The sequence below is a fragment of the Ambystoma mexicanum genome, chromosome 11, assembly GCF_040938575.1.
Source record: "Ambystoma mexicanum isolate Mex_15411 chromosome 11, UKY_AmexF1_1, whole genome shotgun sequence".
NCBI classification, from domain to species: domain Eukaryota; kingdom Metazoa; phylum Chordata; class Amphibia; order Caudata; family Ambystomatidae; genus Ambystoma; species Ambystoma mexicanum.
The window spans coordinates 1,351,996,034-1,352,010,531 of record NC_090934.1 but is presented as its reverse complement, the minus strand read 5'-3'; the positions used below and the strand labels follow the sequence as shown (position 1 = coordinate 1,352,010,531).

The 14,498-nt window shown below is 46.8% G+C and overlaps 1 protein-coding gene across 5 annotated transcripts in view; it reads left to right on the top strand.

The window, feature by feature from the left end:
• ZNF280D (zinc finger protein 280D) overlaps window positions 1-14,498 on the top strand; it is a 1,333,168-nt gene that overhangs the window by 1,259,314 nt on the left and 59,356 nt on the right. For 3 of the 5 annotated variants that reach the window (XM_069624893.1, XM_069624892.1, XM_069624894.1), the window contains one exon: window positions 2,661-2,725. In XM_069624893.1, coding sequence (XP_069480994.1) covers window positions 2,661-2,725 — 65 coding nt within the window. Of the gene's footprint in view, window positions 1-2,660; window positions 2,747-14,498 lie in introns of all 5 variants that reach the window. The other 2 variants (XM_069624896.1, XM_069624895.1) reach the window with 1 other exon arrangement.

Genomic DNA, 14,498 nt, shown 5'->3' with positions numbered 1-14,498 from the left:
TCCACTCTCGGTCTCCCAGGATCTTCTGTGGTAGGCCAATGAAGGGAACCTGATGAAGGGGGAGCTGTTTTGGCAACCATTGCCGGAGGTGACTGTAGTGACGGATGCTTCCCTCACAGAATGGGGCGCTCATGCAGACGACTTGACTGCCAGCGGTCGTTGATCTCTGTCGGAGTACAAACTCCACATTAACCTATTAGAGCTGAGGGCCATCAGGCTAGCCTTGGAGGCTTTTCTGCCGTCTGTGTGGGGGAAGAGTGTCCTAATCATGATGGACAACACAGTGGCCATGCATTACCTCAACAAAAAAGGGGGGGGGGGGGGCTAGGGTCACTCCCATTGTGCAGAGATGCAATGCAGCTCTGGTTTTTGGCCATCCAGCCGGGGAATTTCGCTCTCGCAGTTCATCTGGCCGGAGATAAAAATGTGGCGGCGGACGCTCTGAGCAGGCAGAGCAGTCTCTCACGAGCGGGAGTTGGCTCAGGAAGTCCTTCTGGAGATCTTCACCCTTTGGGGAACCCCACAAGTGGATCTCTTCACCACCAGTACCAACCGGAAGTGTGAGAAATTCTACTCGAGGGCATTTGCTCCGTGAGGAACCTTAGGAGATGCGTTCGTAGTGGATTGGTCATTCCCACTGCTGCACGTGTTTCCTCCCGTCCCCGTTATTCCTCAAGTGTTAGAGGTTTGGATCCCACATGATCCTCATTGGTCCAATTGGGCCAGGAGAGCGTGGTCCCGGACCTTCTGGAAATGTCCATCTGCCCTCCACGCTGTCTTCCCTACCGAGAGGATCTGCTCTCATGAGAGGGTCAGGTTCTCCATCCAGAGGTCTGGACTCTGGAAGTTCACGCTCTGTATCTGAAAGGTTGAGATATAAGGATTGGGACCTCCCGGTGATGTGATGGAGGTGTTTCTTTCGGCCAGAAGGCCAGCAACAAAATCCCTGTACCGTTGCGGTTGGCATAAGTTTTGCGACTGGTGCAGAGGACAAAATGTTGATCCTTTTCAGTGTTCCATTCCTATGGTTTTGTCTTTCTTAATTTCTTTGGCCAACAGGGGCCTTCAAGTAGGTACCATTAAAGGTTACCTGGCGGGGCTGTGTATATTTAAGCGCTCGTCCGAAGAATGCTCTTACTTTAAAATGCCTTTGATTTCTCCATTTCTTAAAGGACTGACTAATGTGTTCCCATCATCCCCTTTCCAGGTGCTGGTTTGGCATTTGAATTTGGTTTTGAAATTTCTAATGGGTGCTCTGTTTGAACCTTTGCACTCTTGTCATTTGAGATTATTGTCCTTCAAGACAGTGTTTTTGGTTGCAGTTACTTCAGCTTGCAAAGCCAGTGAATTGCACGCACTTCCATCTAAGCCACCCTTTACTGTATTCTACAACGACAGGGTTGTACTGAGGGCACGTCCTTCATTTCTTCCTAAGGTAGTTTCTGAATTTCATTTGAACCAGCAAGTGTTTCTTCCTTCTTTCTATCCTCCTCATAAGGAATAGGAGAGACTCCATAGGTTGGATCCTAGGAGGGCTCTGAGCTTTTATATTTCTATGATGTCCAGGGTCAGAGTGGACGATCAACTCTTTGTAGGTTATGCTGGACACTGATTGGGCCAGGCTGTTACCAAACCGACCATGTCCAGGTGGATTATCCTCATGATTATTGAATGTTACCGATTGGCGGGTCAGGACCCTCCTGAAGGGCTGCAAGCTCATTCCACTAGGGAGGGGCATGGCCCTACAAAGGGCAGTTCCTATTAGGAATATTTGTGATGCAGCCACATGGGCTTCTATCCACACCTTTGTTAAACATTATTCCCTGGATACCATCCATGGTCAAGATTTGGCCTTTGGTAAGGCAGTTCTTTATTTCGCCATCTGATTGGGTACTCAAAATTCTTTTCCCTCCTACATTTTCTGGTACTGCTTTGGGAATCTGTCAAAGATGTGGAATACGTTGGAGGACACAATCCATTCGAAGAACAAGTTACTTACCAACTGTTCACCTTCTTTCGATTGGATGTGCCTCCAACGTATTCCACATCGCCCTCTCAGCCTGCCCCTCAGGAGAATTTCCCATGCGATTGCAGATTATGTTTCCGCAAGGCTATGTGCAGTCCAGCAGGCATTGGATTGGTGCCACACGTTATGGGGGGAAAACATAAACTGAGGCTACGGGCCAGGCGTCCTATTTATAACATCGGATATCGTCGCCCTCGAAGGAGGCCGCCGAGGGACATCGACTCGACGCAGGACACCCTCTGCCGAAAGAATTTCCGAAGTACACAGCGTGGACATTACATGTCAAAGATGTGGAATACGTTGGCGGAACATCCAATCGAAAGAACCTTACCAATTGATAAGTAACTTGTTCTTCTTTTGAATTAATGCTGCTATGCACCATTCTTCTGGCCTGCCCCATTGGGGAAAATCACCCACAAGTATGCAGGAAAGGTTACCTGTAGATAAGGAGTACAGTAGTCACTATGGTGAGTAACTATATTTTATCTTCTGTTCTATGTTTTGGAATGTTTTAAAATCAACCTAGCATACCTTCAGTGAAGAAAGGGCCTTTAGTAGATGTTTACATGTAGCCACATTTTTTCATATCATATTTAAGCATTCATAGCATCTTATTTTGATGAACTATTTGCAGGATAATTCCAAACTTGAGTTAAACAAAGGATCTAGAGATTCAGTGGAAGCACCGGATCCTGAAAGGTAATTGAGCCTCTTATTGATGTAAGTGCAGTGGTAATGGCGATTAAATCTTGTTTAATTTAAACGGTAATGCAGTATAATTGTAAAACATGGCAACTTTCACTGTGTTGACTTTTTTTTTTTTACAACGGGGCTCCCTGTGTGGGTTGTCGCCACCTCCTTCAGTGGTTCCCTGTCTGCCATTGAGAGGGGCCCCAGTAAGAAAATAGTGCTTGCTAAATATTCTTGCCGAAATCATTTTGTTGCAGCTCCCAGAATGCCTTTCTGCATAATTATCTCTGGTTGTCTGATGAGAATGTGTAGTTCTGCCTTATTTTGTGGTACAAAGTGACGAGAACAGATGCACTATGCTTTTGCACACTTCACCTCATGCACTGTTAAGAAAAACATGCATATTATTAATCCAGCAATAGGATATTCATTTGATAAGAGGCAGTCGGACAAGGCAAATAGACCTCAGTACCATCAGCCACTTGATGTTCTGGTCAAATCCCACCCTGGTTCACCTTCTTGGCTCATTGTCGCTGCCAGTGTTCAAGGTCATAATCTGGCACGTCGGACTTCAATCCAACCCCATGAAGACCAAGAATATATATTGTGTGCCTTTAGCTAGGTTTTAATCCATGGCCATGTACAACTGCTCACGGTTAGAAGACCTACTTAGGCTTTTACAACTTCATTGAAGATTCCTGCTCTGTTAGGCAAGATTGTATGTAGTAACCCTGTGGGAGACTACACCAGCCTTGTCCTCTTGGCAACAGGGAACCCAACCTTTGGTATAGGCCTGTACTACATAGGTGGTAGACTGACTGAGCAGCCAGGCTCATCTCACGAGGGATCAATGTGAGCTGTAGAGATGCAACAAAGAGATTCACAGTTACAAGTATTCAAATATCACTTATACTCAAGACTTCTTATTAAAATGATTTATTAATTTAACAGTTTTTAAGTAAGCTTTCTTTAGAAAGGGCAAGATGCAACAATAACATACACTTCAAAAATACACTCCTTCATTTTCAGTTAAGTAGATACCCTTTTGGGATGACACACAGACATTTCCTACACCCTCAGGTGACTTCAATAGCTAGGACACTGTGGACATTGATATATCACTTTGATATTTGATGCAATACTGGAGTTATGGAAAAAGGAAAAGGTTACGGAAGGAGACCAAGGTTAACAAGTTCTCCTGAACAGGTAAGCACTTTCACTATCCCCCAATGAAATATAGGTTAGCCCTTTCCCAGCAATACAAGTACCTTATGTATGACATTTTGGAGGGACAGATAAACACAAAGTGAAAGGGTCCGAAGAGTCTGCAGGCACTTCTGAAAGATAGCACAAAAGTCTTGCACAATGTTATGAAGAGAGTTTGTAGAAACGAATCACTGATGGGCCACAAGCTGTAAGACTTGTGAAAAGCAAAGATGCAAGCAACTCTGCAAAAGGCAGCTGCTGCAAGTCTCCAGTGAGAACAAGCAAGCTACCAACAACAATAGGTAGGTAATCCCTAGTTAGACAGACAGTACCTTAAGTCTGACGAAAAAGGATCCAGCTGGCTTCTGTTCCTGTTGAAGTCCTGCAGATCCAGTGTTTTGGGCCTCAGCCGTGGGGACAAGAGGGAGGACGTTTGGGGACTCCGGCACTGCGGTTTCAAGGTCGGCGGCAGCAATGGGCTTACTTCCGATCAGCGGCATTCGCAGTTTCAGCTACCGGTCAACAGTACCACTGCGGTTCCTGGACACCTTGTGGGCTAGCCTTGCTTCTGGGTCCAGCACTCTCTTGAGGTGGCTCAGGCTTGGGGTGTCCTGCTTCGAGGGAATCCATAGAATCTTCCTGGAGCTTGGATCCGGCTTAAAGAGGATGAGCTCGTTTTTGGTGTTTCTCACCCCTGGCACTCGGTTCTAGCAGCAGCAAGGAAGTACAGCCAGCAGGGAGAGGGGTTCCAGGCAAGTTTGTCTTTGGGTCAATTGGTCCCACCAACCCAAGGAGAGAAGCCGTCCTTTCCGGGCTTCTCTAGTCGATTTGAAATTTGGAGCTTCAGCACTGCAGCAGGGTTTCACCAGGCAAACCAACGGTCCTAGAGGCTACAGCAAGCTTCTCTTCCAGTTTCTTCTTCAGTTCCTTCGTCCGGTGGTCGACTCTGCCTTCTCTCCAAAAGACCTTGCCTTTTTTGCAGGTTTCTCACAATTAATTTGCAGCCTAGCTGTCCCTCACACAGCAGGGTGGCTGTCCTTCAAGGACAGCCACCCAGCCAATCACCTTTTGGGTGCATTCCTGTAACCAGGGAGACTACGCACAGGGAGTTTCGGGTACCTCCCGCGCTTTCTACCCTGCCAGACATGCTGGAGCCAGAGGCGGTCTTCACCAGTGAACCCCGCCAAAGACATGAATTGGGAGAAACCTGCATGAAAGTCGAGGTCTTTTGGACAGAAGGCAGAGTCGACCAAAGACCAAACGAACAAAGGGACCAAACCAGGTTTGGTGTACATGGTAAAACTCAAGAAGCACCTCACAAGCAGGAAATGGTGAAAAAAGACGACCAGGGCCATTTTGAGTAAATGGGCACCCACGGGTGCAATACTTCAGCCGAGGATTCAGCCTGCGGTAAGAACGCACAATGGTAGGAAAATTAAACCACTGCCGCCAGCCATTAATTGTAGTGAGGGTAACATAAAAATGTTACATGAGAAGGTAGACAAAGGGGCTACTAAGTAACCCCCCAGCATTCCACATAAGATGGTGTGCGCTGGGTCTACAAGTAGGAAAAAGGTAAGTAAAGTCAATTTAACTTTACTACTCTTGGAAACAGTTTATCCAAGAGAAGGTATTTAAACCCTAAGAGAAATCCAAAGGACTTCTGTGACACTGCACTAATGGTGCTGTGTCACACAGACTCCCAAATCATAGAAACATAGTTCAAATCAAACAAAAATATATCTGTGTGACAAAAAGGGCTCACTCTCTCCAGGATAAAACATTAAAAGTCCTAGAGTCCAGCAAAAGAGCTGGGGGGGTCTCTAAGGTTGAAAGGAATTGACACAGAAATGAGAATTCTCCCTAACACACTACAGGAGAAACAGATTCCTCTTCTCATATTATTCAAGATGTTTGCCGTTAAGACACTCTTTGTACCACCCTCTGAGTGCTTCAACTACTAACTATTATGGGTGGCTAACACACCTGACCAGAAAGGAAAGCCAAACCTCTCAAGGTATGCAACGAGGACAGAGCGACAAGCCTTAATTTCGGGCAGGAATACTAGATAAACACAAAGGTACAATTGGTCCACGCACATCTCTAGAAGAAGCGCAAATATTGAAAACAAATACTTTAAGTCACACATATAACTGTATCAGGTCTAACAAGTACTTGAGAATAATGTGCAGTATTAAAAATCCCAATATATTATAAAAGCTATAATGTCTATAAAACAACTCTCCGAACCCCGCCGTCTGTGGGCTCACTGACTGAGTTAGGTACCAACATAAAATAACAGGTGAGCGGGGCAAATAAACATAACCAGCAGGTAAGCCCCCCCCCCAATCCTGTACAGTGTCCTAAAGACATAAAACAACCCTGGTATATATGGGAAGTTCTTACCCTGGTAGTCGGCAACCTACCGCATATACTAGGGGGGATGGTAGAAAAAGATGAACAATTTTCATCTACCAGAAAAATAGTCAAAAAAGCTGTACGGCTTTTAACAGTGCTTCACAATAATTTCCCTTTCTCCCCCTGCCTCCCACACCCGAAAAAGGGTGTAATGCAAATGCACATCGGATAATAAAACTAAGCCTTAGAGGGTAGGTTGAATTATTCAAGAATTATTAGAACAGTTTAGCCACAATTGTCTTGTTCATACAGTTCAGGCAAAGATATTTACTGTTACCAAGTTTACAATTTTAAAAAATAAGTCCCATTTAAGAAATGCAGAGCATGTCTAACAGTTAATTAAAAAGCAACAGTAATTACCAACAATTTCATATTTGATCCAGCGTTCACTGAGCCCCTAGGGGATCCAGGAAAATGTCCCATAGTCAATTTTACAAAGTTCCAGAGCAGGCTTACATTTTCAGAAGTATAAATGGTAGAAGAGTCAGTGGACCATCCGAGGGAAGTCTTTTTAACCCCACGTGCAGATTCTGCAGCAAGCAACCCCAGGAGTGACCCAAAAGAACGGTTCCAGAGAAGGATGCAGTTGGAGGACCCCCAACAGGGACTACGAAAATTGCGGTAAAAGGTCTCCTCCAAAGAATCCTTGCCCTGGACCAGAGGGACACCTAAACCAGAAGTGTGAACCTCTCTGCAGAAGACATGGGAACCTACAAAGATGGCTTGCGTGGTTGGATGGGCAAAAGATGAAGGCAACACAGCAGCAAGTTACCCTAGACGGGGACAACGGCTGTAAGCACTTTCAGACATCCTAAGCTGAAAAATTGGCGGAGTGGAGAAACCTTAGCAACCCGCTTCTGGACACCAGCAGCAACGGCCCAGAAATGGTTACGTTGGATTTTCGGCTCATCAGATGTGTAGAGTTTGCAGTAGGTTTCTTTAATTCCTGACTGAACCTCCAGAGACAACCACCCTAAATTTGTATATACCCAAGCCTCTGCACTAAGCACGTTTTAATAAATGAGGGCTTTAAAAATGATAAAAAGTGGGACTCAACAGGAAAATTCCTTCAACTGGTCGGCAAGCTTCATGAACCAAGTGGCAGGAGCAGAACAAAGCCTAAATACCCTTGCGCAAAGGTACTGGCTAAAGGCCAGCCAGTGGCTGAAGGGGCTTTGGGCAGAGGGCCAGATGAGGAACCATACATACTAGTTTGTCTGTTCCACTGCCACTTAGCTAAAGCAACCCCCGCAGTGAGTGAAAATGATAGTCCCGTGACCTAAACTGGCCTAAACCATTTAAAACCAATATGGATGCTGTCATTATGATAATGATGTATTATTTATACAGCACTTTCAATGGAACATATTTACATACAATATCACCCAACCTGGTACTTGGGGCAGAATTCAATTTTTGTGGTTCTGTAGTCTCGATTTATGGGGCGACCACCTATTTTTGCTTCCCCCACCCTATGTTTTACTTTGGTGGTCTGAAGGACTTCAGCTAAAGTCCCCTTGCCACTACATCCCTTTTTTCTATACTTGAGTTATATAGTATTGTGTGGACCAGAAGGTGCCCAGTCCTAGACGTGCCTCCCAGGCACCCCATTTCTGCACTTAGTGATTGTATCACCCTGCATTGGTTTTAGGAGGTAGGCTGGTGGCAGCTAATTTTTAGTTTTGGCTTCACCCGGGGTGCAAATCGATGTACTGCATTAGTAGCCCAATGTGCCTTTATGGTAGCCATTGGTGTACTAATGTGTCTTTTTAAGTCCTACTCTCGGCAAATTTGTTTAGGGAAACCACAAGGCAGGTCTTAAAATTGCTGTTTTTGCCAAATGGGCTCTTTGTGAGCCCACGATGGCAGCCTACAAGGTTGTTTAGACCAGCACCTGGGCAGGTCACTACACTTCCTGTGAGGATGGGCCCGAGTGTTTGGCAGTGTTTAGGCCAACCTGGTCGCCAATACCTTTCTTTTAAATCCCCTAATGGGATTGTTGCGCTGACAGAAGTCAGCCCCTGGGAGTGTAGGAATATATATATGGGAAAACCTGTTCCTGTACTTGGAGCTGCTGGATCTTTGGAGGATAAACGGGTCTGCTTACTTGCTCAAGGATTTGCACCAGTTTCCCACCATTGCTGCATTTCTTAGGCCCTCTTCTGGCCATACTGGCTGGATGCAGTAGCCTGGACATAGCTGCAGTTTGGATCTTCGGGTGCTCGGTACATTTTCTGAGATTTCCTCATCCTGCTCTTGGTCCTGCTCATCTTCTCAGGCCAGGCCTGTTGTCTGGACCTTTTTACCGCGGTTTACCGGCATGGCATCTGTAAGGATGCAGAAGTAAGACTCAGGCACAGACTGGTTGTCATCAACTTTTATTCAAGTGAAAAAATGAAAATGCAACCTTATCTTGCCCTAACTCAGAGGGGATTCCCTGCCTCAACCAAAATAATGGATGTCCAGAGCAAAAAATCAAATGTCAGAATCCTAGCTCTGTCCTTAACACTCTAAATTAAACTAAAATAAAAAAGATCTTCCTAGCCCAGAGGAATGTTTCCCTTCCACTGGACAAAATGAGTTTTGAGCTTATCAGTTCCACAAGTGGTGGGGGAATGTCTCCCTTCCCCAACCTCGTTCAGACTTATAACACCAGTTAACAATTGGTGGGACATGTCTCTGTTCCCCAACTGACCCTTCTCAGGCTTCTTCTGTCTGGTTGGCAGACCTGGTTCTTTTCACCAGGTACTATGACAACAAAGAGGAATGTGGATGCTTCTCCAAACAGAAATGGGTCCCTGATCCCGGGTTGGCAGATCTGGTTTCCTCCTTCCAGACACTGCAATGAAGAATAGAAGTTTGAATGCTTCTAAAAACTCTGATGGGTCCTTGACCCTGATTGGCAAACCTGGTTTATTGCTCTATAAGGTCTCTTAGTTTCAAACACAGACTTGGTTTACTCCCCTGCCAAGTACTGTTTTCAAATGTATTTCCCTCACAGTTCTCTTTATGGGTTCTCTCTTGTGACAGCCCTGGGTCGCTTTCCCGCCAAGTACTGCTACAAAGAAGATTAGACCTTCTTGTTTTTTTATATATCCTTTTCTAGTAAGTGTCCCAGACCCTACTTCCCTTGTTACTGTATCTGGGTAAAGTCTCTCTTGATACTGCATAGGGATTATATTCTCTTCCCCACTTCCTCTAATATGCTTCTCAGGGCTTCCTGCACCCTCTGGGGACCCCCAACCATAGGCTCGGCCACCAAACACCTTTAGGGTCTTAGCTGGAGTCCTCTGGTCGGTCTCAGACTTCCCTGTGTCGTCCTTAGTTTCGCTAGAGTTCTGGGCCTCTTTTCTGCTTGCTATAGTGGCTCTGTAGCTTCAGACCCTCTTCGGCATCTCCCTTCTCTCCATACTGCCTGTTCTGGCAGGGATGCGCTGTCTGCAGCCAGCCTCTGTTTTCTCAGCATGTCCGATGGTGACCGCCCCTTCAGCGTCTCTGGGTCTGGGTCTTCTCTGGCTGTCCCTATCGGCGAGCCTCGATCCCTCTCGCAGTTCCTCTCTGGAGGATCTGACTTTCGGGTAAGTCAATTGTCGGTTTTTGTGTCGGTTCCTATCAAGGTCTGCAGTTGGAAGCTAGACCGTTTCTCCTGAGTGATCCCTGCGAATACACGCTGCTTCCTTCGTCTCCGTTCTTTCCTGTATTGGATCCTCATGAGTTATCCCTGTTCTTCCTCGTCTCATTCCTCTCTACACTTAGTATGTTACAGAAGCATATGGGATATGAGGACAGGGGTGGCGACAGTGGGGGTACAGGAAAGGTGTATGGATTGGGTGAATGTTCCAAAAATGTTTGGGTATGTCCCTCTCCCTCTTTTTCTTTTTGTTAAAGGCGGGGCCTGGCTCATGAGGCACCAGTAAACTTTCACAAAAATACAATCGAGCACAGGATACCCCACCCTTCCACACTATATGGTACGGTATCAACCTACAACCAACCAGAGACTCTTATAGCTCGTTAACTTGATCAAAGCTTAATCAAATTGTTTAAAACATGTGAGAACACCATTAAGCGGTTTCCCGGACACCTTATACCAAGAGGAGTCAAGTCTATTTTTGTGTCAGTTGAGAAGTCCACTTGTCGGAATTTCATTTGCATAGCAAAGAGATCATGTTGACACTAGGCTATGGTGCCAGCAGTGCTGAAAAATAATAATTAAGATATAACACTGAATCATGAAAAGTGTAACACTGAATGGCCCAAGATACTAAAGAAGCGATTCAAGTTTTGGTAAAACTCCTCAATGTTGGAGGACTTGAGAGATATACCTACATCGTTTTGAACTGAGTGTCCTGAAGAAAGGCCAGAGAGGTTGATGAAAAAATGTCAAATGAAAAGAACACTGTTTACCTCTGAGCTGGCAACACTAATTTGTCGACTGATATAGTGTATTTGATGACACTGTCATTAGATCAACATAGTGTATTTGACCACACTGTTATTAACCGCACATATGATTGTACGTATTTCAGTTCTCCTAAGTGATACTATTTTGATACGGACTGTGAATTTATATGGACTATTGTGAGCGGTCGCATATTTGCGGAGTGCATTTCAGCTTACGCCATTGACCTTTATGACTTAAGTTAGTACCTCTTTCTGTCCTTTACCAACGCTGTGTGTCGACACGGTGAAGACTCCAGGAAGACTACGAAGCTGACCATCGGACGAAGATTTCGACGGCGCCAGCCGGCCTTGGAAGGCCCTTTCGGCCTTATAGTGGGGGGTGGTCATAAACATGTATATCGCCCAGCTGTCTGCCAACAGAATGGAGCGTACTCCTTTTAAATTCTGCCCCTCCTGCAATAAAAAATATATGTGGGTCGACAAACACAGGGTGTGCAACCTTTGTTTGCACAGAGACCACGACCAGGCTCATTGTCGGGCCTGTAAACTGCTCTGACCCAAGACCCTCAAGGGCAGGCGCACACATCTTTGGGGCCATCACGCCATGCAGGCAGAGGCTGCCATGGATGTTGTAAAGGCGTCCAGCGAAGGCAGCAACGCCGTCCCGACAGCGAGGGTGACAGGGAACCTAAACGTTCCCCCAGTGCCAGCCCCCGACCCTAACAGACAGGCCAGCGGTCATGTTACGGGGAAGACACCCGGCGGCAAGGGCACAACACTCCCCCACACTAAACACACTCCCCACGGCGGTGTGAGCGAAGTCGCACAGCGAGAGTCGACAGTAAAGGGCTGATCCTCTGATCAGAAGTCCTCTGAGTGTCCCGAACGGCTACTTCGCAACGTGCCCGCTAAAGCAAAAGATGTAGACTCAAAACCCTCCTACAAGAACTTGCGGCGTCGAAAGTTGTCGCGCAAGCCATCCCTGCAGTCGAGACTCGACCTACACCCGGGGACAAGCCCAGGGAGTCTGGATTGGCCTGTTCTGCTGAAGAATAGACCCCTAAGGCCCCTACCTCGGCCCCTATCCCTATCGCCAAAATAGTTTCCTCCAAGAGCAGGGGGGGGGGTCATAGAGGAAAGCACAAGTCCAGCTCCTCTAAGGATAAGGACTTGGGGAGGGAGGGGGGGTGAGGATTTGGAGAGACAGACCTAGAGAGCAGTCATCCACCCCACAACCTGTGGTTATTCCTGTGCAAGACACCTCTGAGGAGCCTGATCAAGCAGAGCAGCCTGATCCTATCTGTGTAGATGAGGAAGAGCTATATCCCACCTCTACCCCTACTTCTACCCCTGCCTACCCAGGGGCTATCCCCAGTTCAGCCTCATGGACCGCACAAGATACTGATAGTCATGAATCGTATGACTTGTTTGGCTAATTTTTTCGAAGAACATCCACATGTTCTCACAAATCTTGCCAACACTCCTCCCACTACCCAGGGGTCTGGCTCAAAAACGAGACATAGCCTCTCAGTCCCAATTACTAACACAAACCCGGCTAAGAAAATATCTTTTCCCCCAGTGAAACTGTCTGTGGAGCCAGTCCCCAAAACTCCCCGCCTCTCCTCTGGCCTGTACGACCTGGATGCAGGGGGTGATTAATTCATGGATGAGGATGAGCTTTATTATGACGATGTCGAAGAGTACGACGCCGGAGGGTTGAGGGGGGACGATCAAGATGACACTGAGTCAGTAGTTTTTGCAATGGACTCTCTGGTCCAGCAAGACCCTCCTTTACCCGACTCCCCGGTGGACAATCAGCCCCTGTTCAATGATATATTCCTAAGGGTTGCAGAGCATTTCGGGATCGAAACGCAAGAGATCCAAGAGGATGAAGATTTTGCAGAAAATATCTTGGGCGACAAGAAACCAGCAGCCCAATTTATTCTCCTGCTTAAGTCAGTCCAAAGAAGGATTCAGCCTTCCTCAAAAAGGCTGAATGAAACGGGCGGTAAACCCTAGAATTGAGAAACACTTCGCCCAGCGCCTTCCGACCCTTTATATATAAGGGGCCAACCTCGGCCAGTCTCTTTGATAGTCGTCACTACCAGGAAGAGAGCTGGTACCCCCTTGACATCCTCCGAAGCTCCTCTGGACAAGGAGAGCAAAAAACTGTATGCCATGGGTAGGAGAATAGCGTCATCAGCAGCATACCAAGCGCAGATAGCAAATAATTCCACCTTACTATCCAGCTACGACTGCACCAAATGGGATGAGGTGACGGCCCTGGCAGAGTCAGCACCAGAGCCACTTAAATCCAAACTCACCCTTCTGGCTCCCGAAGGCAGAGCTACAGCTGGCATTCTCCTGAAAAACAATTTTGAAGCAGTGGATAACGCTGGCCGCGTTATCACAGAAGCCGCAATCTTAAAAAGCCACGCCTGGCTTAGACAGTCAGGGTTCAAATTGGAAACTCGAGCTACCTTACTCAACATGCCTGTTGAGCAGAATGTTTTGTTTGGTAAAGCAGTTGAGGACGCTCTAAAGTCCACCAAAGAAGAATGAGACACTAAAAAGCCTTGGCCAACTGACAACCAGGCCAAAGAGGTGGCACTCATTTTCATCGCTTTCAGGGTCAAAACACAGAGGCACATGATATAATCCGAGCCAAGGTTCCTCATGGAACACTGACCAACAGGCTACCCAGGGTTACCCCAGATGTCAGCACAGGGGTCGTGGAAAAGGGAGAGGTTCCTGCACCAGAAGTGGAGGGACACCCTCCAAGCAATGACGCCCTGCTACAGATCCCCTCCCATTCCTCCCCAGTCAGGGGACAAATATCTTTTTTCACCCACACATGGGAGGGTTTAAGATCGGACAAGTGGGTGCTGTCGACGGTGACAGGAGGTTACTGTATAGAACTCCAGGGGAGACCATCAAACCTCCCACCGTGCCAGAAAAAACCATCACAGGAAGAACTCCTCCTCCTGCTGGAGGAAGTCAAGGCTCTACTCCTCAAGGGCGCCACTGAAGTCGTGCCATACAACGAGGTAAACAAGGGTATTTATTCAACGTACTTCCTTGTTCCAAAGATAGATCTAACCATGCGCCCGGTACTAGACCTGCACCCTGCACCCTGCAAACAAGTTTGTCAAACCACAAAAATTTTGCATGACAACACTACAAGAAGTAATCCCTCTGTTAAAACGGGGGGATTACATGGCAACATTGGAAATTAAACATGCTTACTTTCATATTTGAATGTTCCCAGCGCACAGAAGATTCTTGCGGTTCAAAGAAGCAGAACAGCACTAGCAGTTCAAAGTGCTGCCCTTTGGGATAGCCTCGGCTCAAAGGGTGTTCACCAAGGTACTGGCAGTGGTGGCAGCGCACCTACGCAGGGAGTCAATCCCAGTGTACTCCTACCTGGACGACTGGCTGATAGCGGGAGAAACCTACGATCTTTGCAAGCTAAACACGCAAAGAACTATAGACCTTCTCTTCCAATTGGGCTTCTCAATAAAAGAGAAAAAGTCAAGTCTGGTACCAAACTCATCAAAACAGTTCTTGGGAGCTGCATTGGATACAAAAACAGGTTTAGCCTTCCCATCCATGGAAAGAGTACAAAACATGCTTCGGCAAATACCCCAGTATTAAGCCGGTCTCCGGATAAGCGTACGCAAACCAATGCGTCTGCTGGGCATGATGGCATCGTGCATTTACCTGGTCCCCCTCGTGTGCCTGCAACCAATGCAGG